This window comes from Nanorana parkeri, unplaced genomic scaffold, assembly GCF_000935625.1.
Source record: "Nanorana parkeri isolate BGI_ZX_2015 unplaced genomic scaffold, ASM93562v1 scaffold77, whole genome shotgun sequence".
Taxonomy (NCBI): domain Eukaryota; kingdom Metazoa; phylum Chordata; class Amphibia; order Anura; family Dicroglossidae; genus Nanorana; species Nanorana parkeri.
This window is the reverse complement of record NW_017306345.1, coordinates 1542007-1569010: the sequence shown is the minus strand read 5'-3', so window position 1 is coordinate 1569010 and position 27004 is coordinate 1542007. Positions and strand designations below refer to the sequence as shown.

The following is a 27004-nucleotide window of genomic DNA, read 5'->3' as shown; positions in this document are numbered from 1 at the left end:
GCTCCGCCTATGTGAAGGGCGACATCTAGAGGCGAGGAGAGGTTACTACCAGCACGATAGTGCAATGCACTGTCAATATGTCTGAAATGCGAGTCTGCGCAAATGGCGCGTACAGGTGACCCATACACTTTCTTGATATTTCAGCCAGTGCGGCTGGGGCCACAGTGTACTGTATATGTAGTGAATGTAATTCTACAGAAAGCTGGCAGAGACTGCAGAAATGTAACAATGTCACACAGGCAATGTCCGAGAATACCCAGTGGGGGAAATATGTCAATACTAGAGCAGACAAAATCTGGAGCATTTGCCATAACAACTAATCGGCTTGTCTTTTCAGTTTGTTCAGTCCAGCTTTGCAAATGAAAGCTAGAAGCTGATTGGTTGCCATGGACATCTGTTCCAGATTCGGTCCGCTCCAGTTTTGATAAATTCCCCCCCAGTGACTCTGAGCCTGATGAGAGAGAGTATATGTAGAGTTAGCTAGCTGCAGCGGCCTGGAGCTCCGCTCATTGATGCTAAGTCTGCATGTTTACAATGCTCAGAATCAGCAACTTTACCGCCAAAGTTGTCCTTTTGTTTGTCGGACAGGGTGGCCAACATTTCAAGCTAAATCCCTATGATGAGAAATAGATAATCCGCGCTTCTGGAAAAGAGAATAAAGTGGAAATGTATAATAAATTAAGACCTAAAGCAGCTCTAAAAAGAGGATAGAAGAATCCTATCAACAGTCGAGAAAAATATATATCAAAGCGCTAAAGGTATAACTAATATGAAACTTAGTATAACCAATTGATATAGTGAAATTAGGGTTTAGGCGGTCTAGCTCTAAAACAAGTGATATGTCTTACATAGAATCATAAAATAAAATGAATAGTACAATAGTGCTGTGGAAAAACAGAAAATGATTGGGACAATAAAAAATTTCAACCACTGTGTAAAGACCTCGAATATATCACAATATATAAACGATCCGTGCAAAAAATATATATTAAAAAATTGGAATAAAATGGTCAACGAAAAATAAACGTAAAAAACGAGTACAAAGGAAGTTGTTAATGATATATATTGATGGTGGTATATATTTCGTAGCGGTGGTCCGACACCCCCCCTTGGGTGGGTACTCACCAAATGGAGTTGGATCGAAGGCTTTTAATTAGTGACACTTGAGCCTGCAATCGTGCTTTCAAACTTGGACCCAGTTGTTTTTACTCTCAGTCCCTGCAAGGTGAGTGTTTGGTTTTTCTCCCTTGTAGAGCTGGCTGTATCCCAGAAGTGACGCTGGATCGTCTCAGGCGCAGTGTCAACGAAACTCCTTGCCGTGGTCCCGCAATATTTCAAAGATAAAAAAAGGAGAGAGCCCTCATAGTGTAGCGTGCAAAAACATGTAAATGTTTGATGATTATTTTATGATTCTATGTAAGACATATCACTTGTTTTAGAGCTAGACCGCCTAAACCCTAATTTCACTATATCACTTGGTTATACTAAGTTTCATATTAGTTACACCTTTAGCGCTTTGATATATATTTTTCTCTAAATCCCTATGATACCATTATTTTGCTGTGCAAACAGCAAGCCATTATAGGCAGAGAATGTACTTTCATTTTAATTCAGCTTCTCTAATGATTTATTTTCTATACTCACCTGCCTTACAAGCTACTCTTGACCATAACGTTGCTTATTCATGGCTAAATAAGTCTCTGTTCTTTTTATGACATCACCCGGAAAGCCGAGCAAACCCTCCTTCCTTTTCCTGATCTCGGTTCTAAATTTACTCCCTCCACGTTGGCAATTTACATACCTCCAAATTAAACACTTTGCATACACCATTTCCACTCACTTGATCTTCTCCCCCTGATCACTACTGAGAAAATGTGCCTGGATGACTCCTGGAATGCAAACAAATCCCTGATGTCTACAAATCCCTGATCACGGTCGACAATGAACCTTTCCCGTAACAGAAGTACATGACAAAGTGGGAGGAGTTGCTGGGCCATGAATTAGATATCGATGAAGTGGGGGAGATATGATCTAAGGCTGGGCACACACCTTACAACCATCGCAAGACTTTTGTCTTGCGATGGTTGTAAGGTAATTAAAAAAACACGTACGATCTGCCTATCTTATGCTGGGCACACACCTTACAACCATCGCAAGACTTTTGTCTTGCGATGGTTGTAAGGTAATTAAGAAAACGTACGATCTGCCTATCTTGGACAGGCACATCGTACTTGCAATGATCGCAAGCCGCGCCCCCCTGAGGGGCGGGCTTCCGATGACCCGCCCGGCTTTTAACTTACAAACATGCTACACACCCTCCGAACATCGTACGATGCTCGGCGGGTTTTCGAACATGTTCGTAAGTTTAAAGTCGTGCGACCTTACAGTAGTAGAGGTCGCACGGCTTCCACACACCTTACGATAATCGTACGATCGCGGGATTTCCCTTGTGTGTGGGCACCCTTGGACAGGCCAATCGTACATGCGATGATCGCAAGCCGCGCCCCCCTGAGGGGCAGGCTTCCGATGACCGCAATGCTGAACGGGCAGTATGCGCTTGTGCACACTGGCCCGTCCAGCTTTTATCTTACGAACATGCTACACACCCGCCGAACATCGTACAATGTCCGGCAGGTTTTCGAACATGTTCCCAAGATAAAAGTTGTGCGACCTTACAGTAGTAGAGGTCGCACGGCTTCCACACACCTTACGATAATCGTACGGTGGTGGGATTTCCCGCGATTATCGATGAGTGTGTGGGCACCTTAATGCAAACCAATCTTCAATTTGTTCCCTTTATAAAGAAAATCAGTGCAAAATTTTCGTTCACTGGTACCTTACTCCTGATCATCTTCACTCATTTAACCTAGCAAGCCCCTCAGTCTGCTGGCAGTGTAATTGGGCTACTCAAATGTGTGATTACTGGAAGCAAGTGGTGTCTCTAATCGAACGTCTGTTGGATACACAGATCCCAATACACAACCCTATTCATTGCTTATTAGGCCTTCCCCTTCCACATCTGACTAAACATTCCACTAAACTTGTTAATCATATTTTGACTGCAGATAGATGTCTAATCGCCTTAAAGTGGAGGCAGACCGTACCACCCTCTAGTCTCGATCTTTATAGACACATACACGACTTACATAATCTGGAATACCTTACGGCACGCTAAAACAACACCTTACGTTTTAGAAAAATTTGGATCCCTTGGCTGTTAATGAATATTGACATGTAATCGTGGTCCTATTTGGGACCTTGGGTTCTGTCAAGAGGTCGGGTAAGTATGGCTGTTGCCAGGAGGAGGTTGTGGATTTTTCTTCTATCTTCTTTCTTTGTTCCTCTCTTTCTCTTCTTGGTTGGCAGATAGTCTTCCTTCCAATGCCAAGTTATATTATTGTTCATGTGTTCAATAACTGTTAGCTTGTGGATTAAGCTTATTTAAACAGCTATTAATACATTCTCTTTTATCCTTTGCATTGCTAAATATTTGTCTGAACATGTTTGTTCTAATTTTTCCTGTATGTCTCTAGCTACCCTATTATGTACGCTGCTGTGTATTCACCTTGTTATTTTATCATAGAAAAAAAGGTACAAAATAAAAGTCACATAATGTACCAAAACTAGAAGTGTGTTTCAATGGGCATTTGGTGGTCAGTTTTTTAGCGCTCTAGCAATAAGCAGCCTGTAGGTAAGTGCAGTGTAAATGTAGCCACTTACCTTTGACAGCACTTTCAAATAATGCTTCTTATTTAAAGAGAATCTGCACTGTGGCAGTTCCGCCAAAAAAAAAAAGACAAGCATAGGGCAAAGAACTAGTTTTGTTAGAAAGCTCACTGCAGCTGATCTTTTTCATACTACGGATTTACCATAACTTGTTCTGCAATATTCAACAATGACAGAAAGTGGGGTTTTGAGAGCACCAAAGGAACTTCCTTTGGTGCTTACAAAACCCCACTTTCTGTCCTTGTCGAATTTAAATTCTAGGGGTGTGGCACCTACTATTCGGACCCAGATCGAAAACCATCGTCTATATTTGTTCTGCAATATGTCTCTGTGGGTAGGCAGCCATCTTAGTAGAGGCGAGGATTTGCTTCCTCATGTCAGAGCTGCCCCCTTGATGACTGGTGATCTATTTACTGGTTGAGGAATATTCAAGGAGGGAGCAGCAGAAGAGGCGCATAAAGCACAGCTCCACAGCATAAATTAAACAGAAGCAGTGAGATCATTGCAATGAAGTCCCCAGGCACTGCTTCCTTTCCAGCAAGCAGAACAATGAGCAGCAAAGTAGTGACATCCCCAAATCTCACTTCAAATCCTATGAGACTAGCAGTCAGAGGCACAGTACATTAGATGATCTCACACTGCAGATATCCAGCCCACGAGACTCACAGCACAGGAGTGTCTAGGTACCTTCCAAACAAAAGGTAAATCATTCAGGGTACTGCTTAGGCACAAATAATAGTTCTATGTGTTCTTATTAAAATAGCAAACCTTCACTTTTTGAGTTCAAGTTAATTGAAATGGACCTATAAAGGGCAGTTAAAGCCAGCATATTACAAGGAATGACAGACGTACATCTGCATTATATTCTTAAAATACCGTATGAACTTTGTAGCGTAAAAAAAACAGCAGTTTGTCAATTCACTGTCAAATGAGATAATGGATATAAATGTACACCAATACTTTTCTAGGATATTGTAAATGTACAGTCTGAAGAATGTTATTCTGGGACTTTAAAAATGTGCACACATTTCAAGGTGACAGTCTATTTTCCTGCAGCAACTTGTTTAAACCCATGTTTCCCCACAATAGAATTATTGCAGTCTTTTTTAAATACTAAACTTAAACCTGTTGCTAAGAAACAAACATAATGGCAGCTGATCTTTTGCAAACATTTTGTATGCATGATAAAGAAAAGACCAACAAAATAATAGATGTACAGCTACCCTCCTGCAGGCCAGTTAACTTTAATATAATTAAAGTGACACTAAACTCAGGAGTTAAACCTTCAAAATGTATTCAAGTACCTTAATTATTAACAAAAATGTATCTAATTTGTGTATCACTCAGCTGTAGATCCTCAAATCATCTCTGAATTTGTACTGATACTGTCCTTCCTTCCGGAGGGTGGCTACTTTTTGTTCCCCATGGTCCCTGTGTGAGCTCACTCCCATGATGGACTACAATGTCACATTTACTTTACTGATTTGTATTGAGATTGCAGTCCATCACAGGAGTGAGCTTGGAGCGCTGACTACTTTATAACACACACAGGCACAATGGGGAACAAAAGTAGCCACCCTCCAGAAGGAAGGACAGTGTCAGCACCAATTCAGAGGTGATTTGACTATCTACAGCTGAGTTATACACAAATAAGGTTCCGTATTGTTAAAAGTTAGGGTACTTGAAGGCATTGTAAGAATTTAACTCCTCAGTTTGTAGTCTCTACTTTACAATGGGTTTACCACATTTCTGCACCAAGTAATGATTAAGTATGGCTAAATCTCCTAAAGGCAATCTGTACTAAGGGGAGTATGTAAGCTGACATTTGCTTCTCAAAATACTAGTTGCCTAGCTGTCATGTTGATGTTTTTTAAATCCTGGCATCATTTTCTGCATCCTTGTTCAGGGTTAGTGAGATTACTAAACACAGAGACAACAGGGTAACTAGTATTTTTATGAGGTTCAGTACAGGCTTCTTTTAAAAGCTATACCTCCTGAAGCTAAAACAGGTTAGGCTGTAAGACCTGATTGGAACTGCTAAAATTATTTAGGGCAGAATTAGACTGCAACGCCAAAACCAATTCTATAATCAAAGTTTCTACAAAGTATAAATAAATTATAAAAGACAGCTAGTCGTCGGTTTTGCAAATATAGCCAACACCTCTTATTAAAGGATGTATGAAGACAGTAATCACCTATATATATTTCATAGTGGAAGTGCCAGATTCCCCTTACATTTCTGTAAAATTGCCCCGTCCGGTCCCTGTATTTAAAATGCTGCATAAAGCAGCAGCTTCATAATTCATGCATTTCATATTAGACAATCTGAAAGATGTAATTTTCTCATTAGCATGATTGTTATTATAGAAAAAAAGGCAGAGACCAGAAGAGGTTACTGTACGAAGCCTACTGACAAGCCAGAAGCTTTTCCATTACAGCTCAATCCAAATTTCAAGCTGTAAAGATTGCGGTTCACATACATGATTTCTTTCACTAAACCCTGATGAAGAGGGTGTTTTTGGACCCCCAAACACATTTGCTATTTTAGTTGAATGTCCCCTGACCCCAGTGGAATAAAGTTGTATCTGGACTATTTTAATTGGTGTGGTGCTTCAATTTCTACATCTGTTATTGAAAAAAAAGCAGAGACCAGAAGAGGTTACTGAACAGAAATACATTTAAGTAGAGCAATGCTGTCTGAGAAAATGCCTTAATTATGGTTAGCTCTTCCCCTCTGGATAATAATTCAGTGGTGTAAACACCAGATAAGATATTGTACTAGAGCAGCCTTTCTCAAATGCGGTGGCATGGCACCCTGGGATGCTGTCTGACTTCATCAGGGGTGCAATCAAATGTGCGATTCTACTGGAGAGCCATAGACTGTGATGTGGAGGGGCAACTCTGATTTAAAGGGGGCTCCTGTGAGGAACCCGATTTCTATTTTTTTCTTTTTTTTGCAAGTGGTTCCCCCTTAAAGTCATACTAGATCCCTGTGTAGAGTAAGGGTCTGATACGGATCTTGAGGGAGACCACGCATTTTTTAAATTAAATTTGTAAAAATTTTAGACTGGGGGTGAATTGAGATTTTTAATACTTTTAAAGGGTGCTGTGACCGGGAAAAGCTGGACTGGGTTGGGGGGGGGGGGTCAGAGAAACAGAGTTGTTGCCTGTAAAGCTATGGAAAAGGATACCTTATAACATCCATAAGCCACAATGCATCTGGAAGGCAGCAAGTTGACCCAGCTGCTTGAGACCAAGAGGTATTGAGGATCCAGTATCTATTAAACATCCTGTGACTCCACAATCTGTTGATCTGTTGCATTTTGGCTATGTAATGGAGCCAGCCATTTGACTGTGCATGTTTATGTTCAGACTTTTGTTTGCTTGAACTACATTTATAGTTCAAGCCACGTACACTTTATTAGAAATTAATTTAACCTTCCTGGCGGTCTGATTATTTTTTTTTCCTTTTCTGTTCTATTTTTTTTAACTTTTAAAATTCCCGCCGGTTCCGCCCCACTGCGACGCGGACATTCGCAAGGGACGGAACCCGGAAGACGGATGCCGGCATTGGCCGGAGGACACAGCGGGGATCGTGGAAAAGGTAAGAGACGCTACACTGTAATCCGGAGTGTGGCTCGGGGTTACCACTTATGGTACTGAAAATAAACCCCGAGCCACACTCGGGAATAACGCCAAGAAGGTTAAAGAAACAGCATTGGGGCATATTAATTCTGGTATACCGAGAGTCTGTTTTCTGTGTATAATTAAAAAAAAAAGAATAAAAGGAAATCGCATTAGACTTCAACATCCCGATGAATGCTGCCAGGGCTGAAAGGGTGCACTGAGCCATTCAAGTTATATATGAGAGGTCAGCAAAGCAAATGTTTTGTACCGTGCCTCAACAAAACACAACAGTGCTTGGAGACTTTGATGCTGTGACACCAATTGTATGAATGGCTCTAAGTGAGCCCTACTGTACCTCTTGCTGTGAAAGAACACAGAGCCAATGGTACTGCCGTTTGGTGCAGTTAAACGACTCAAACAAAATACATATTTTACCATGTCAGAGCTGCAAAACCACAAGGCAATGGTCTCCCACCATCTTGAAGCTACATCCATGGCATCTGCTTTGAGTGTAGCATTATACATTTACAGTGCTAATTGCCAATACAATACAACCTACTCACTTTGTAGTGTTAAACGCACAATATTAGCAAGCAAGAACAACAAAAATATGTATTTTATTTCCATACAAACAGCAATAGCATTTTACAGCACAGTGCAAAAAACTGTAAATTTTAATGGAAATCGAAATCCTCCTTTTGTTGAGTAAGGATTAAAAGTCTTAGTCCATGTTGAATTCTAAAGCCCCAGATGTTACATGTTCTAGTAGAGAATCGGCTATTGCAGGCAGTGGATCAAATAGATGCTTTGTTGCTCCTGGGGTGATGGAAGGTAAGCAAAAACAATGTAGAATGTAGAATAAAAAAAAAAAAAAAATCAGTTGTGATTATTACAGAATGGATTAATGAGGGTAATTAAGTAAGACAAGCCTGAACAGAAAAAGGAGGGAGAAAAGTAAAAATATGTAAATCATTTGGCATTTGTAATAAACTATTAAATATTGAAATAGAAAAATGCTTTGAGAAATGAAAGTGTTAATAGTTTATTTTTATCAATTAACAAAATGGAAAGTAAATGTACAGAAGAGAAATCCAAATCTAATCAATATTTGCCGTTACCACCCTTTGCCTTCAAAACAGCATCAATTCTTCCAGGTACAATAGCACGCAGTTTTTGAAGGAACTCGGCTGGTAGGTTGTTCCAAACATCTTGGAGAACTAACCACAGATCTTCTGTGGATGTAGGCTGCCTGAAATACTTCTGTCTCTTCATGTAATCCCAGACTGACTCGATGATGTTGAGATCGGGGCTCTGTGGGGGCCAAACCATCACTTCCAGGACTCCTTGTTCTTCTTTATGCGGAAGATAGTTCTTAATGACATTGGCTGTATGTTTGGGGTCGTTGGGAGTCTGGGATTACATGAAGAGACAGAAGTATTTCAGGCAGCCTACATCCACAGAAGATCTGTGGTTAGTTCTCCAAGATGTTTGGAACAACCTACCCGCCGAGTTCCTTCAAAAACTGTGTGCAAGTGTACCTAGAAGAATTGATGCTGTTTTGAAGGCAAAGGGCGGTCACACCAAATATTGATTTGATTTGGATTTATCTTCTGTTTAATTTAATTTCCATTTTGTTAATTGATAAAAATAAACCATTAACATTATTTGTGAAAGCATTCTTACTTTACAGCATTTTTTCACACCTGGCTAAAACTTTTGAACAGTACCGTATATATATGATCAAACAGCATAATCCTGCATTTTAATTTGTTTGCCCAGTTTTAAAAATACAGTTGTGAGAGAACTCCCTTCAGGTTATGGTACTGCTGGGAGTCCTGACTGAGGAAACTGTATTCAGGCACAATCACTAATTAGCTGGGAATGCAGAAGCCCACCAGTGGCTCTCTAAGGACACTGATCCCATCCCCAACTCAATTCTCCCCATCAGCAACCTAGAGCTGCAGACAGGTCAGTTACAGGGAATTAAGCAGAAAATTAAATGTGAGGACAGTGGGGGCCAGCTTAGGTATTGAAGATTCACATCAGATTTATTATGTTTTAGCCTTATTTTTTTATTTAGATTTATTTACTTATATATTTGGGATATGACAACAAAACATAATTATGATCATTTGCAGTCTACAAAAGAGTAGTATAACATTTTGCATTCTTTGGGGATCCTTTAGTCAGTCAGCCATATTTCATTCCACTGCCATTTTCAAGAAGTCAATTACGTTCATGTTAATTTTTAGACTCTCTCTCCTCATTCAATTTGGCTAAGCAAAGAGAAGTAATTAAAAGGGTTGTAAGTGATCATGATTGCACCTAGAAATTTCTAAACAGGTTGTAAAGTTCTTCAGTGTAGACCAAAACCAATCCAAAGGGTATCCTGCTGCACTCCTTACTGGAAAACCCCTTGTGCTGTGTTCTGAAATGGCTGTGGATGGTGCCACTCGTATATTTAGAGTGCTGATGACATCTTGTTTCTATATTGATCTATGTCAACGCAAACGTCTTTTATTGACGCATATTGTCTTAAGGATGTCAGTGTTTCTGGGCCACACAGGGTCCCTCTTCAGGCTCAGTATAGTTCTTCAGTGTAGCACACAGACTACAAGAAAACATGACTGGCTTTCTGGCAATGGGAAGGAAATGTACTGTGGTGTCTGGCAATTTATCACTGTGCACATAAATATTTGAGCCACATTTACATTTATTCTGTTAAAGGGTAACTCATGAGGATTTTGTAACTTCTCCCCCCCACCAGTTTGTTTGCATGTGTACTTTAAGACGCTCATGTCTTTGAATATTCACCTACTCCGATTCAGAGGACTCTTTCTTCACTGAGTCACTTTTGACACTCATAGGTATGGTTGTGCCCCCATTAGCTTGTCCCTGGATGCTGTGTTTTTCTCTACTAGAAGGCTTTTGCCCAAGTTCATTGTGGATCTGATGAATAACGGAATGTTGCTTCTTCAAAATTCCTGCAACAAGCAAGGATAAATGTAAGGATTTGGTCTCTGAATGTAAAGTACCCGAGCACTATTTTTTTTCACTTACCTTTCTGTGGCTGAAGTGCCGCTGGTTTAGGTGAGGTATCAGGTGGGGCCATTGGAAGCATCTCTCCATTAGCTATAGCTCTTTCAGTTGCAGTGTTATCTGTAGCATTTGAGGAGATAAGCAGACCTTAAAACCAAAACTCTAAAGTGCAAGATACAGTTACCATGCATTTCTAACAATCATTAGACAGTATAACCATGAACGGGATCAAAAAGCCCCTCAACTGAAAAGGTGTGTAGCACAGCAAAGCCTTCTTTAAACAGAAGGGATTCACATGCCTAATTCCATCAAATATCTGAAAAATAGAAGGATTATTCCTCATTTCAGGAAAGTAGGTGGAGCCATGCAAATCATTCCTTTATGCCACAAGAGCCAAATACATATCCAGGACCTCTGGTGTACAGTGCAAATATAACCCAATATTATCCTGCCATTTTGCAGTCTATTTTTGCATTATACACCAGTGATTCTGGATGTGCATTTGATTCTGGATGTGCATTTGTCACCTTCATTTCTTTTTAAATATGCCCCTAAATGTAGGCTTGTCATTGTATTTCTCCACAACAATGCAACTACAGGGTACACCTACAACGGGTAAATTAGATTACATAAATCTTGTCCATAGATTCTGTCATTTGCATCACTGAAACATCAAACAGACATCTGATTGGTTACTATGGATAACTGTGGCTTTTTGGATATCCAGAGCCTCTTAACATGAAAATACCTTTTTGAGAATTTTGGAGATGTTTCCCATTGTTGAGGCTTGTTACAATATCCCAGCTTGGGACCCCTGCACTATCACCATCATCTTCATCACTGTCTGAGGACTGAGTGGATGCAAAGGAGCAGCTGTGGTCATCGTCATCATCATCCACTGAGAAGTCACTTTCAGAGTCAGAATCTATAAAATATAATGAAAGCGTTAGCACATTAACCCTTCCTAAATAGCATAAAAAGTTTATGCTTCGAGACTTCATTATTAAAACAACAACATCCTGGTGTCCATTATTTTACCTGTTATATGTATTTTGTTAATGCCTGAATGGAAGTCATAATGATTGTTTCAAGATGGAACATCCATTGTCTAAGCAGACTGTGAAAGATCCATGCAGTGCTGGTTGAGGGGTAGCTATTACAATAATGTGGTCTCCTCAACTATGCTTAACTAATAATGGAGAATGTCCCCTTTTTTACAATGCAAGAAACAAACTGTGCACACAAAAACTGTCCTACTGCAGACCTCACCACAGATTTTCTGCAATACAGAGACATGATAATATTTCCCTTTGAGCACTGTAATAAGACAGTCATTATATACATATCTTGCATTTTTCCTAAACAAGAAGTAAAGGTGAACATTTTTTTTGCCTATACTTCTCTTTTTGGTCACAGGAGTACATTTACTAATGTATTTTTTGACCTAAAGTTAGCTGATGGTGGGCTGAGGTCAGCTTTAAGCTGATGGGGCACAGCCAAGCCACAATCATGGTGGATCCTGACAATACAATACTTCCGGGATCCAGCCCAGCTGTATGTCAACTGGCTGTGGCTCTCAGCGTGTGACTAAGAGCCAGAGCCAAAAGTCACTCCAGTCAGGGCTATAGCAGAACACAGCGGAGGGGGAATCCCAGCAGAGGCACCTCTGGAAGCACAGATCGAGAGCTGTCAGATCACTGATCACGTGATTAGTCAGCTCTCAGTCTTAAAAGCCATTCAGTTCATACTTCACACAAATGTTAAAATAGTGCAAGCAAGGCTCAAGGCCCTAATACAGATCTTCATGTGGCGGCACAAAAATAGAAGGTGACAAGGGTAATTTATTACCTTCTTGGTGATCCTTTTTGTTGGGGTCATTCATCTCCAAAAGGGAATGACCGTTCTTGAGTCCAGCTTCACCTCTAAGGGTAAATGATATAGTAACAATCAAATATCCTATAAATATGAATGAATAACTACATACCATACAAATAAATATCTAGGGAAGTACATTCTCCAGAGCAGTAGGGATTTGAACGGGGCTTGTTGCGAACCAAGTTCGGCCAAGCCTGCACAAAACCATCAGTAACACATCCCCTCCTGGCCTAATCAGCTGCGGCATGACCATTTCTCACGGGTTTGTAATGTGTAACTATGGGGCGTAAATACTCTGGCTGCTGCTGATTGGGCCGGTTTGGAAGGGTCATTCACAGTTTCTAGAGCAGTCAACCTTTTTAACCTTAAGAAACCCATAAAAAGATCTCGAAGAACCCCTGAAATAATGTACTCATAGTACATTACTGTGATCAGTTAGTTGTAGATATAGCAAAAGATATGTAGATATAACAAACATTAAACAATATAAAACAGAATTGCATGCTAAATAGCTGAATGACAGTCACAAAAACTACTGAATGTGCATTGGTGCTCAGTGGCAACACTAATTTTGCACTGGTGTTCAGAGCAAATATTTACCTTTGTGTTGAGGAAGAAACCTTAACTTTGCATTGGTGTTCAGTGCAAATATTTAATTTTGCATTGGTGTTCAGTGCAAACATTTAAAGCAACATTCCGGGAAAAAATATATAATTTACACACACACAGGGAGCAATTGGAGGAGGATAGGAGGGGGCCGGGATGTGATATGATCTCTCCTCCTCCGATCACAGAATGTCTTGTATTCTTTGAAAAAATACAAGACATTTCATGAATAGGCAATAGTAAGGAGGGGCGGTTGATGCAACTGGAGCTCTTCACTGCTCGAGTCGCATCTCTCCCTCTCCTCAGTTCCCCTTACTCTCAGCATTATCTGCAGGAGACGTTGTTCTGCAAATTAAGATTCTCATACTTTGTAGTGCCCTCCACACAAAACACATAGCTTTCTAATGATAATGTACACACCCAGTGCATATACATTTGTTGTTAATTTGCTAAATACATGTCCCTCAATATATTCATATCTAGTAAGTAAATCTAAAAAATTTTACATGTTTTTCTTGGGCTAGAACAGTGTCTCACCTGAGCAGGATTGGCAGGTAACAATGACTCCCTCTTGAAGGCATAGAACTGTGCAAAGAACCAGTTGAAGAACCAAATGGCATGGGATAGAGCTGACCATCTGCGTAACTGTTATGTGGATGCGACTGTAGGAGACAATTTATCATATTATCAGATGCACAAAAATGTTGTGATTAGTAAGAAAAAAACACATAAGCTATATAGTTCTACGAGAAGAACAAAACTATAATGCAGTAATGTGGTTACCGAGGTAAGGGTGGACTTTGTAGTGACACTAGGTTCTTTCATCTTACGAACACTGTGTTTTAGTGACCTGTGTACATCTTTGCTGAATATCACACTGATCAAGAAGATGAGAGGGCCCTGCCAAAAGACACAGGTATTAGATGAATAGTCACCAGGCCTTGGAAAACACCTGGTTACAAAAAAGTCCTAACTTAAATTACCTGAGCACAGACAACACCAGCATAAGTGTAGTGTAAGAACAGGAGGTCGCTGTTAACAGACAAGAGAGCAAGGATCCAAGACACACTAACAAGAAGCAGCAGCAATATGGAACAACGGAGTCCAGATCTATGAGCAAACAGCAGGAAAAAATGTCATGTTCGATACTTTGCTAAATCAACTTTACAAAGAGTATCTTCTTCGTGTACCAGTTGGGAATTCCACAATGAGGGTATATAATCACCAAAAAAATCATGAAAAACTATTTTCATTATGTACAGAAGTAAACCAGGTCTTGGCCACATGGACCCGCATCATTGTCAAGATTTTGCAAGGCTGAACAGCTAAATATGGAGGACAGGTTAAGCAACTAAACACAGACATACATATGCTTTTTAGTTAGTGTACACTACTGCATATGAAGCTGTTCACTAAGGGGAAAGAAGAGTAAATACAAGAGAATACTGATGGGGAGATAACAAGCAAGTGGCACTTACACTGTCCCTTTCTTTTGAAATCCTTTCCTCTGTGCTGCACAGGACACACGCCCAGAAATAACACAAAGAAACAGTCCAGTCTGTAAAAAAAGACAAATATTTAAAGCTATATTAATTTTACAAAGCTGGAGCGGAGTTATCTAGTTTATCTCAGTCAGGAGATTAAATGTTTATTACCTGTTGATTTTGCCAGAAATAATTGTCCTTGTCATCTACTATGAGCTAAACTAAAAGCACAAACAACCTTATCTTCCTTTCAAGCTGATGCTTTGACTTATCTCCACTGCAAGACCTGTAAGTGCCTCTATATCTACTTTGGATATATATTCCGCCTTTTGGGGGGAAAAAAGTGCGTCTTATGGAGCGAAAAATACGGTATATATATATATATATATACATACATATACACATACTTACATACATACATATACATATACATACACACACTAAAAAAAGAACAACAGAAGAGCGCCTGCTCCATGTGAACAATCATTTATTTAAATAGGATAGTAAAAGTAATATACTCACAAGCAACAAGTAAAACCAAGCATGTACAATCGATCACCACAGCGCTGCTCGTTCAGCTTTCAAAAAAGCCATCTTCCAGCAACGAGTGGATCGGGTTAATGCATTTCTGGGGCACGCACCCTTCCTCAGAACCCTGACCATATTATTTTATTGTTAAGACTGGAATTTTCTAATAATTTACTCAACTCAAATAAATGTATTTGCTAGAAACAATCTCTCTCCTACAAGTCAAATTTGTAAAAAGTTGCAATGTCACAAAACAATTTGAGGAATAAATTCTAATAGCTAGACAACAGTATTACAACAATAATTCTAATGATAAAGGTAGTCCTAAATACTTGTAAAGTGTAAATTGTCAGTGATAGTATGTCCAATGCTAAGACTATTCACCACAGCTTGATTATTAGTATTGTTCCACTGAATCAAAAGAGAGAGCAACTAGTTTTCCTTACTGATATGACAAAGCCAGCGGGTCCAGCAAAGCTCCAGATTAAAGTGTCAGACACAGACAGCCAGCAGAAATCAGGGTTGCCATAACCTTCAGGGTCAAGCCCTACTGCCAGACCTAGAGCAATGAGGCACAAGAGGTGATAAATGAAGAACAAAACAACAAAGCACAAATCAATATAAACACACATACTTTTGTAATGTGTATTGTAAAAGTAAATGTTTCATAGGAACAGGAAACATTTAAAATATTTCTATAGACAGATACATACAATACATAGATATTTTCTCATAATATAACTTTTTTAGATTGGTTAAAATATTTTAAACCATATTAACCAGTTAAATTCTGTAAAGCAGCACTGATATGAACAACTCTGTAAGCTAAACTACAGGGAAAAAATGTAATTCTGTTCAGAAAGTCATATGATCCAGGCTTACCTCTTTGCAGAATACACTGCAGATAAGCAATACAGCTTAGCATAGCCTAAATACACGGGTAGAGTTTTGCACAAACGTTCGTACGTAAAATCTATTCCGAACATTTGATAATACCATCAGAGGCTTGGCAACTGAAATTCTAAATTTCGTTTGATTTTCATTTATATTTAGCATTTGACTTTGGAATGAATGGAGTTTTCCAAATTCACCTTTTGAATTTCGTTTGATTGAGAAAAATTTCCAACATGCTCCTTCAAATTTTTTTGCCACTGCGGTCAAAATCAATTAGCGATTTCACAGATTATAAAGTTGAATGAACGTTCCGAAATCGATTTAGTTTGCTCAAAATGCTAACCCTGTATACCCCTACTTAAGGCTGGGCAATGAAGAAGCAAAGGAACACTGAAGGGCCATCTCTTTGCTTATTTTGCCCTACCCTCTTATAAGCAGTGTACAAAACAGTTCCGGCCATTGACTCTTTCTCTAAATCTAAGTGATGCTGTGCAGAGGACTGGTGGCAAGACTAAATCAGGTACATATTTGTTTTATGTAAAACCAATTTATTGATTTTCCAGTCAGTACATGACTAGAATATTTTTTTTATATCAGCTTTGAATTTAGCTTTGACTGTCCTTTCCCATGATGCCTGTATGTGCATTTAGTGCATATATTCTGCACCTTGAAAAGGTTCATACAGTAGTAGCAACAGCAAACACAATGGTTCCATTTGACAATAGAATTAAAGGCTATCCAAGGATGAAGCTCAGCTTCTGGATATTATTCCTTTTTTATTCTTATGGGCACATTGTAGATACCACAACATTTAGGTTTAGGATATAAAAACAGTATTTATTTTCTACTCCTACTATATTAACCTTGTGCATATTACATTCCTCAGAAAGGTAGATGTTGGCCTAAACAAAATGAAAATATGAGATAGATAATAAGGACTCAAAAGAAATCCTAAACTGCATCACAACTGCAATAGTAATACTTAGGGCAGGAGAAAATGACTGCTTCAAAGGTCATTTGAGCCCTGCCTGCATCAGGTAGAGTTAAGCACAGCCAGCAGTGGCTATATGCTTATAGGATTGATTGAATTCTACGAGTAGCAGTCCTGCTTTTTGCACAAGGGCTTGACAGTTTTGCAAAGTATCTCATTAGGACTGTGTCCTTTTAAGAGCTTTTTGACTATGCTTGAGAAAACTAATGATGCCATTGTGATTTCAGATGGCCTTAAGCAAGTGATTACACCTACCAAATGCACATGGACAGATTTTCCACTTTTTAGCCACAAAACCTCTAACTACTATCTGTCTCCTGACCACCATTTTGCACAATTTCCTAGCAGAGTATGAAATGTATTGGATATCTGTAGCCAAAGCTGTACAAGTGACGTGGACTTACCAGTAATAAAGGCTGGCACACCCCAACCCAGAGCATAGTAAAACCTCATTGAACCAGTGTTGACATCTCGCACTTCACTCAGCCGGCGATATATGTGAAGAACTTCAAGAAAAACCCAAGAAAAGCAACACAGGGAGAGAAAATGGAGAAGGATAGCAATGATAGTGCATGCAAACTGAAATAGTTGGATAAAGATGACAAAGTAGATGAAGCATGTAGGCAAGCGTAGGCGTGAAAAAGGAAACATAGTAGGAAAGAAATAACAAGTCAGGGAGAAAAAGAAAAAAATATAAATATAGTTTAGTCAATTTGTTATGTTTTGAAAATTATACTAACCTCAAGCATTTGTGCATCAGTAGATCAATAGAGGGAGTTTATATAATTGGACCAAATGCAAAAACAACTTCGCTACTGTTATACAATGTTGTTAAAAGGAGAACTATGAGGTGAGTGCTTTTCACTCACTTCATAGTTCTAGCCGACCTGTGACAATGAGACTGTCACAGGTCGGCTCAGTAGATCGGGAGGTGAACACATACTGGCGTTCGCTCAACTCTCGATCCTGTCCCGGCTCTCTGTCGTGACAGGGGAGGGGCTGGATTCCCCGCTCCGATCCTCCAGCGCTGACTGGCGGATCGGACGGGGGAGGGGGCGGGTACAGCTGGCTCTGCCTCTTGATAGGCAAAGCCAGCTGTCAGTCACGCAGCTGGGCGGATCCCGGCACAATTGTCGGGATCCGCTTCAGCTGCGGCGTTTCAGTATACCGCGAGCAGCAGCTCGCGGTATTCTGCGGCGTCTCAGTATACCGCGAGCTGCAGCTCGCAGTATACTGAGCCTAGGGTGACGGGAGGACGCTAGTTTGTGTCCTCCCGTTACCCTAAGGAGAACTATGGGGAAAAGACTTAACCCCATAGTTCTCCTTTAAGCAGCCAGGCCATACTCCTTGCACTAACAAGCTTTTGCATTTCATTGTTTCTGCTTAAATTCCTGGGTGATATTTATTTGCTTAACAACCGAAAGGTGCTATGTCTTCAGCAAAAGCTATCATTGGCGCAGAATGTACTTTTGTACTTAGGTTACAGCAGCTAATAGTTTAAGAAACTGAACTAAATATTTTCACTGAAGGTGAACATTTTTAATCATAAATCTATTGTTTGTGAAATATTTAGAAATATTTATGGAGTACAGTTAATACAAGTGCTTTAACTAAGTGTGAGATTGCAAAGTACCCCTGGTATAGGATATGTTAACAGTTGTAAATAAAGGGGTGCATACATACTTAAATAGACCTGGGAACACCAAACCATAATGCAAGAACAACTCTAAATGGAAAGCATACATAAGGTAACCACATGTGTCCAATAAGGGCACAATAACACAATATATGGCATGCACTAGGGGTCGACCGATTATCGTATCTACTGATTATCAGGACGGATAGTTACAGATTTTTTAATTATCGGTATCGGTCAAAGTGACCAAAATTATCGATAATAAACACTGTGCTAAATTCAGTGGGTGCCACTCTCTGGCTGGCATCCCTCGATCAGCTGATCGAAGGAGCCGGTCAGAAGCCGGTAGCCATTGAGCTGCTGGCCCTGTTTGAGCCAGTGGCAATTGTCAGAATACAAGAAAAAGCATAGCAGATAGCATGGGAAGAATTAGCTCATTTGCTATCTGCTGATTTCCCCGCTTTTTTATTTTATTTTGAAAGTGCCTAACAAAAAAAACCCAGCATGGGGCTGTCAATCAGCAGAGGTGGGTCTGAAGTTCTCCTTCAGGTCATCCTCTGCTGATTGACAGCAGCAGTGGGCAGGTGCAATAGCCAGCCTGCTATTAGCTATTCTGATTTGAAATAGCCAATAGCAGCCTAGTTATTCATTGCCATGCTATCTGCTGGGGTTTTTTTTTTTACTCTGATGCAAGGGAATCAGCAGATAGCAGAGGAGCTAATGCTTCTCATGCTATCTGCTGTTTTCTTTTCTTTGTATTCTGACAGCAGCCCCTGTAAGAATATAAAAAAATAGAAGAAACAAAAACGGGTCAACCGATGTCAGGTGACTGACTGCTGTTTACATTCAGCTGCTGGTGCAGCTGGATGTAAACAGAATATCGTTACCGGATATCGGTTATCTGCCTGAAAGGTGGCCAATAATATCTATATCAGAAATATCTATATCGGTCAATGCCTAGTACATAATGCACTGCTTTCTCTTTTTTACTAGCTAGTTGCAAACAATTTGAAGTTTAATGTAAAATGCAAACTGCAATTTGTAACCTAATAAAGAGATGGACCAATAAATAAAGCCCACAAAATATAACTAAATATTCTTAATGTTTATCATCAGCTATCTGCCCTAGCTTATTTGATGTAAGCTATATTATTTTCCAACTGTTATTATTACTAAAGTTTACTTATATTAATATATCAAAAGCATGAGCCATATGTTATGTTTGACTCAATTATATATTTCTTTGCCTTAAGAAAGCACACAATTTTAAATTGAGAACATATGCAATAGATACCTCCATATCAGCTTGGTTGATACCCAATAAGAAGCTGAGCTGAGACAAGAAGAGGGCCAGCAGTAGGTTTCGATGGATGCTATGTTGATTGAAACGCAGGGAACGTGGGATACACAGGAAAAGTAATGTTAGAACCAGAAAGCCCAGGGTCACCCCTATGCAGGAGTATGTGATTATGCGCAGAGGAAGCACCTCTCCATTCTGTAAATAAGAAAGAAGTACCATGATCAATTTATGGACATTTTTCCACGGGCTATTCACATGGGGAACATCATAATGGTGACCTAAAGGAAAAGTATTGTGTATGGTCTTCAATTAATTGGTTGGCTTATAGACTTAAACTGAATGAAGGAGCAGTAAAACACAACTATTGTGTAGCACTGCAAAACAGGAAGTGTGTAAAGGTGCAGACATAGCTGCCCCCATTTACATACACAATTACATGCATAATCCGAAGAAACACAACATGAACACACCCTAGTAAGATTATAATCATTAAGCAGATCTGGAAAATAAAAATAAAATATAGACTGGATAGGATGGTAATTTGGGAAAATGGAATTACCTGCTCAAATCTGGCCACGTCTCTCCCCTCGGCGTTATACTTACCTTTTGGCGAACAGTCCTTTCCCTCCGCCAGGACAGGTGTATTATCTGTACCCCGTACTGCTGTCCAGCACAGTCCTGTACTCGCTGGTCAGTGTGGTCAGGTGACCACGCTGAACAATGAGAAGTGCTATTTAGTACTGTTAAATGCGGTTTTGATTAAAATTATTTTTTTGTATCAGGACACGTAGATTGCCATGAGGGACAAGTAGATTGGGCCCCCGCTTTAGCACTTGGGCAAGTAGTTGTTTTTTTTATTTCCACACCCCTGTAAGCAGAATCAAAAAGGCTTCCTTGCAGGATAAGGTCCCCACTTCAGACATCAACCTCACAGAGGTGATAGCTGCAAGAAATACCACCTTGTTAGAATAGAAAGAGGAATGTCTCTCATGGGTTCAAACGGTGGTTTCTAAGGTGCAAAAAGAACCAGATTCAGATCCCTTGAAGTTACAGGGGAACAAACAGAGGAAGCTACATGGCAGACCCTGTGTATAAAGGTCTTAATCAAAATGTGAGGCAAACAGTCTCTGAAACAAAATAGATAGGGCAGATACTTGACCCATGATATTACTAAGAGATGCCCTTTATCCCTTAGAACCAGGGCTTTAACAGTCATGCCGTTAAAGGCAGTGACTGTGAAAAAGGATGGAAAATCAGTTCTTGGGACAGAAGATCCTGATGATCTGACCCAGAGTCTGCCAGAAGGTTTACCAGGTTGGCGTACCACCTGGAACATGCTGGTGCAATGAGGATCACCAAAATGCACCAGCTCCACCAGAGAATCCACTGCTTCCACTAGAGGATCCCTGTACCTGGAGACAAACCTGTCCAGTTTGTTGTTAAACCTGAAGGCCAGGAACTCCACATCCTGTGTCCCCCAGCTGCAGCACAAGTCCTGCATCACCTCTGGCTGTAGAGCTCACTCCCCCAAGTCCAAACACTATGTGCTGAGGCAGTCTACCCACCTTTTGTCCACAACTGGTATGTATATGGCTAACAAAGCTGGAACATGAAGTTCTGCCCAGATCCAATATACCTCTTTTTCAGTGGCGAGACTTCTGGTTCCTTCGCTGTCCGAATGAACCTAGTGCAGTTGTCCCTCTAGTATGATAGTCCAACATTGTAGAGACAGCCAAACTGACAATATTCCAGGATGCTGATGGGGAGATTAGAATCATCTATGGACCAAGTCCCCTGCACCTACAGCTTGCCCAGGACTTCCCCCCAGCCTGTCGTCTGTTGTATGACTCCTCCAAAAAAGGGGAAGAAAGGAATCTGGACCTGGAGTCAAAGAAGTCCTGAGCCACCACGCCAGGGACAACCTGGACTTGGTGATAGATGACTAGGTCTGTCCAGAGACCAGATCGACTTGTCCCACAACAACAGAATGTTGCATTGTAGAGATCTGGAGTTAAACGAGGCAAGTGGAAATTATCAGACCTAGGGCTCTCATGCAAAAGCAGAGAGTAAGATATCTCCTGGAATGGAGAGAACAAGCCTGAGACCAGAGTATCAGACGTTTCTCCTGTGCAAGAAACACTCTGGCCCAGGCTGTATCCAGGACCAAACTCAGATGGACGAAACAATAAGTCGGTTCCAGGATGATTTCTGAAGATTCAGAATTGTTGCCGATCCCGCATATCGCATTTTTTATTAGAACTTTATTGAAATATCACAAGCTTCTGGTTTGAACAAACCCTACTGGTTGGAGTAATTTTTTTTTAATAGAATTTATATGTTTTTAAATTGATGTTCTATATGTTTTTTTCATGCGTGTGCGTAAATTTCAGCATCGGCTACAAAACTCATTACACTTACCTCTCTTCGTGACATATCCATCAACACTGCAAAACTGGTCATGTGATTGCACTGGCAGCTAATGTGTGTTTCGTTGCGAAAAACCAGCTCACAGCCCCGTGCTGACCAGCCACCCCCAGGCGTGGGTAACCTGAAAAATTATTATAGATACTTTCAATAGATTTGAAATCAAAAATGTATATTTTAAGTACAGGTACATGTCATGTAAATTGAAAATCAGGGTGCCCATGCACAGCCTGATTTAGTGGTCCAAACAACTGAATAGACAATGACCAGAATATGCAGGCCTTTCTGTATGTGGCAATGATGAGAGTTCCCACATGTTTTCAGACATCTGTGCATAAATGGGCCACTCAGATGAAAAACATTTTACTGACGATGGAAAGCTATGCAATGTGGACAAAAGCAGACAAATAACTACTTACTGGAGAGAGTGATTCCAATGCACACAAATAGGTTTGGAACGTTCCTGTGTTTCTCGAAGTCTGAACTGCACTGTGATTGGTTGATCCAGTGCCCCATCTGCTTCATGGATATAAATGCTCACCACTGGAGAGTTTATTACAGGGCGTTTAGGCACTCTAATTAACAATAAAAAGAAGACATATTTTGCATGTTAATTTAAGTTAAAAAAGGGAAAGGTAAAAAAGCTGGCTGTATCTGCTGTCTGTACCTGAGACTTCTTTTGTCAGGATCCCATCTTTCAGGCAGTAAAGTCCCGAGGCCATGATATATTATAACAGTTACAACAGCTTCAGAATCTGTTTGTGCACCTTCTTTCCATGTCACCTTGTCTCGCTTTGCTCTGTTTTGATCAGAACGATCCATATATAGTCTATCAGAGCCTTGATACAAAAAAATGATATTAGAATTACATATTAAAGTTAGCAAGCATGTATAAAAAGGTGTAACAATCTCTGTTGTGCCCAAAATGCCAAGCTGTCCCGGGAACCTTTTATGACCTGATTTGGGTATGTCCTATAATCCAGAATTACTGGAGGCAAGTCTAGTTCCTACATGATGACATGGGCTCACCAGTGACTCTAGATCCCAAGACCTGCCTCATAGAAAGTATATCTAATCCTGATGTGAATAAATACACTACTGTGTTTCTGCATGAAACCTTATATGTGGTCAGGAAACTTATAGCCAGGTTGTGGATTCAAGCCTTGCTGTCTACAATGACCCAGTAAAGTAAATGCCTCTCTCCCCTACAAATGCATGGTTTATGAACACCGTGGTTGTGAACACAAATACAATAACATTTGGGACAGGTGGACTATGTTGTCTTCCACTTGCAACCTTTTGTTGACTACTGTTTAACTGCGTACATTTATTATTCTATTATGCTCTTGATTAAGACACTTCCATTTGTTTGTTTTCTTTATTTATTTGACTGTTTGTCATTTGCATGATCTACATTAACTGTATCCTGCTGTTGCTATTCTCCCGGTTGCTGTGTTATTTCATTCATCTTTTGTACTGTACTGTTTTGTACACTATTTTCATTGAATAAATGTTTTGGCATTAGAAAAATGAGGATCAATCAATCAAGAAATGAAAACAAGCATGCAGGTCACATAAAACCAAATTATAAATGCCATCTGACAGGTTGCCATGCTGACCCTCTAGCTTTAATGCTTGCAGAGACAGTGTCCCAGAACAAGTATTTAGATCAAGAGATCTGGACTTTACCAAGGGTACAATTGTTCCAGGTCATTGACTCACATGATTAGCAAGACAGGCAGTAAACTAGCAAGTTCAACAGAAGATCAGCAATGGAAGCCTAAAATGTAAAGTTTCCTTTAAAGAAGTAGAACACAAAAAGATTTTCTGTCCATATTGTAATGTGAGCACACATATGTGAAACAACTGACGAGTAGCAGTATGTAGTATTTGAACCAAATAACCATATAGACTTTATGACAGCTGCACCTTCCGCACCAATTATATTTATATTCTTTATCCTATTTAGTTTAAGACATTAGTTTATACAGATTGTAGTTCAGCAGCTGTTACCCTATGAGGTGAGTTTAATTTCACTTCTAATTTAGATCACTATTTTTTCTGCGTTCATCCAGGTGTAATCTGTGTTGAGCCCTGATGAAGGAGGGGTGGTTTTGCCCCCAAAACACATTGTTTATATATGACCTATTTAGTGACAATTAAAAATGATCTTGGACTTTTTCATACATTTTTGGGCCTGGGGCTCCTTTCTGTCATTTTATGGTTTGAGCTAATCTCAGGTACCCATTGAGGAAAGCCTTGGTGTGTGAGAGCCGCCTTACCAGAGCTTGTTTGAGGTTTTTCCTTCATCTTACTAAACGTACAAGTTTACATTTTGCCAATGCCTCTTTAAATATATTATTAGTCTTACAGCGGCATCTTTTTCAGATAACCCAGAAAGGTCACATCATCATCAAGATTGAGATTTACTGTGCACCTCTTTACAGTTTTGAAAAATGGGGGTGTCATTTAAGATTAGCTACTACATGTTTAGAAGCCAAAATGGTTTAAAATACTGCAGAAGAACTAAAGTTGTGCATCAGTTACACGTAAGTGAAATTAATGATTGATTAAAGAGTATTGATTTTTAGAAATGTGGTTATTGACTATAAGAACAAATGGGTCGAGGTGACCAGACATGACACAACAATCTAATGTTCTAATCAATGATATATAAAGAACTAGCAGAAATGTTGCAACATCTGAGAGGATGGTATAAAACATGACTGGTTTAATGGAAGAAAATGATCTGAGTTTGGGGAAACAGACAGCAATATAAACCCGATCGAGGTTATAAATCATCCCTGCGCTACCCAAAACTACAATAATGTTTTGGCTGTTGTTCCATTGTAATTTTTTTGTCAGTCAGAAAAGTCAGGTGGTAGAAACTCTCCACTCGGAATTTATGGCCAATCTCCATAAGCAACAAAAGCATGGAGGAGTGAAGTATCAAAAAAGTGAGCTGCCACTGGTAACTAGGTTTTAAAGTGACATTAAACCCTCAGATTTTTTAACATTAACCAATACTGTAATGTGTGCCTTACTGTAATCCATGGTGGTATCCCTTCTCTTTGCTGCTCTTCCTTTTAAACCCTCATGTCTTCTCATGCTGGGGGAGAACTTCCCTTTGCAGCTGAGTGCCTCTTCCTAAAGTGCTGGCTCAGGTTGCAAACCTACACACAGACACCATGTATCCATTCCAGAGACAAGGGAGTCTGCTGCAAAACAGAAGTTCTGCCCAGCATGAGAACAGATACAGATTTAAAAGGAAGAGCAGCAAAGAGAAGGGAAACAACCATGGATTTCAGTAAGGCACACATTACACTATTGTTTTATGTTAAACAATCTGAGGGTTTAATGTCACTTTAAGGTCACAGTAATGCAGGGTGTCAACTGTCATCCTGATTCCAATGAGTTGCAAATCCAAAGCAATAAGGACAAAGGTTAGACCCGGAACCTTTAAAAATAAGTCAGTATCATTACTGGTTTTCAGGTTTATCTAGATATAGCTAAACTAATCCGACAAACAATTAAATGAGCTTTGACTACATTGTAGCCATTAATATCTCCTATTATCTGACTTTTAAAGCTGAACTCCAGGGAAAGCAAATATTGTCTAAATACAAGAGGCATGTGTGATTTAATTTAAATCCTGGTATGCTTAGTGCATTTCTTTCAGATCTGTGCAGTAATTCAGTGAGAAACTTTGCCTCTGTGCAGAAGCTTCCTGTATTCCTGTCTCCGACCCCCTTCTGTAATTTTCTGCAAGCAGCCTGTAGTGCGTGGACCTTCTGGCCCCCTCACTAAGCTCTGCTTGTTGTCATGTGCAGCATAGTGATTATGTCACTACTATTATTACAAGGTGTGAACTGGGTTTACAAAGGCATTAGGTGAACAAAGTGGATGTATATCCTTTGTGATTAGTAAGGACTATATTTAAATTAACATTTTTGTCTAGAATTCAATTTGAGTCAACCCGGTAACAATAAAGTATATAATTTCTTCCTACAAAATATGAAATAAGATAACTATTATTTACTCCATCTTGTATCTGCACAGTTTCTCTATGCAGACTTGCTACTAAACAAAGTCCATTGTAATTCTTTGCCAGTCAGATTTCTGTTTAAATAGACTTGGTAATGCTTCACTTCCCACTTGCCTGGATAACTGTCCCATGACAGCTTGAACTACAAACAAGGCAGTGAATGGTTTTTCAGTTTTACAATTCAACCATGACTGTGTTTGGTTCTTTTTTTTTAACAAGCCACAACTCACCATCCTTAGAACACACTACATCCATTATTTAAGGCTAACAAACTGTACCCGTTTCTTGAATAGCTACTTTGGAAGTATTATTCAACTGTAGGTGGCATTAGTTATGTCTTGCACAAGGATGAGCTCACTAAGCCATAACCAGGCCTGTAGTTACCAAAATGGAACTCATTGGGGGCCAGTGCATAGGACAACAATGTTCGAGAGGGCAGGAATTGTGATATTTTGTACTCGCTTCTGTCCAGATCTGTGGTTTTTGTATGCCTGGAAATTAGCATTGTGTGTATGGGAAGGGGGGCAGAATTCTCTTGCTATATGGGACTGGGTAGTAAGCTGTATGGAATGGGTGAAGGATCTCTCATGGGTTCTGGGGGGTGAGCTCTATGTTCTGGTCATCAAATCTCTCTTGGAAAGTGGGTACTGGGGGTAAGCTGTATGTACTGGTCAGCAAACCTCTCTTGCGATATTAGTACTGTAAGGTAAGCTATGTGTACTGGGGAGCAGATCTTTATTGTGATATGGGTATTGGGGAATAAGCTTGGTGTACTGGGGAGCAGAATCCCTCTTGTACTAGGTGTACTGAGAAGTAAGCTGTATGTACG

The 27004-nt window shown here is 39.9% G+C and overlaps 1 protein-coding gene across 3 annotated transcripts in view; it reads right to left on the bottom strand.

The window, feature by feature from the left end:
- Positions 1-7953: 7953 nt before the first annotated feature.
- The window catches only part of CELSR2 (cadherin EGF LAG seven-pass G-type receptor 2), an 80745-nt gene continuing 61694 nt past the window's right edge, over positions 7954-27004 (bottom strand). Inside the window, exons 22-36 of one of the 3 annotated variants that reach the window (XM_018576816.1) lie at positions 22798-22969; positions 22550-22705; positions 22125-22254; positions 19701-19901; positions 17175-17349; positions 15332-15444; positions 14352-14431; positions 13857-13983; positions 13657-13773; positions 13411-13535; positions 12241-12314; positions 11141-11317; positions 10414-10512; positions 10172-10337; positions 7954-8282 (exon numbers count right to left, since the gene is read on the bottom strand). In XM_018576816.1, coding sequence (XP_018432318.1) covers positions 8255-8282; positions 10172-10337; positions 10414-10512; positions 11141-11317; positions 12241-12314; positions 13411-13535; positions 13657-13773; positions 13857-13983; positions 14352-14431; positions 15332-15444; positions 17175-17349; positions 19701-19901; positions 22125-22254; positions 22550-22705; positions 22798-22969 — 1940 coding nt within the window. In that variant the 3' untranslated portion in view covers positions 7954-8254. Of the gene's footprint in view, positions 8283-10167; positions 10338-10413; positions 10513-11140; positions 11318-12240; positions 12315-13410; positions 13536-13656; positions 13774-13856; positions 13984-14351; positions 14432-15331; positions 15445-17174; positions 17350-19700; positions 19902-22124; positions 22255-22549; positions 22706-22797; positions 22970-27004 lie in introns of all 3 variants that reach the window. The other 2 variants (XM_018576817.1, XM_018576820.1) reach the window with 2 other exon arrangements.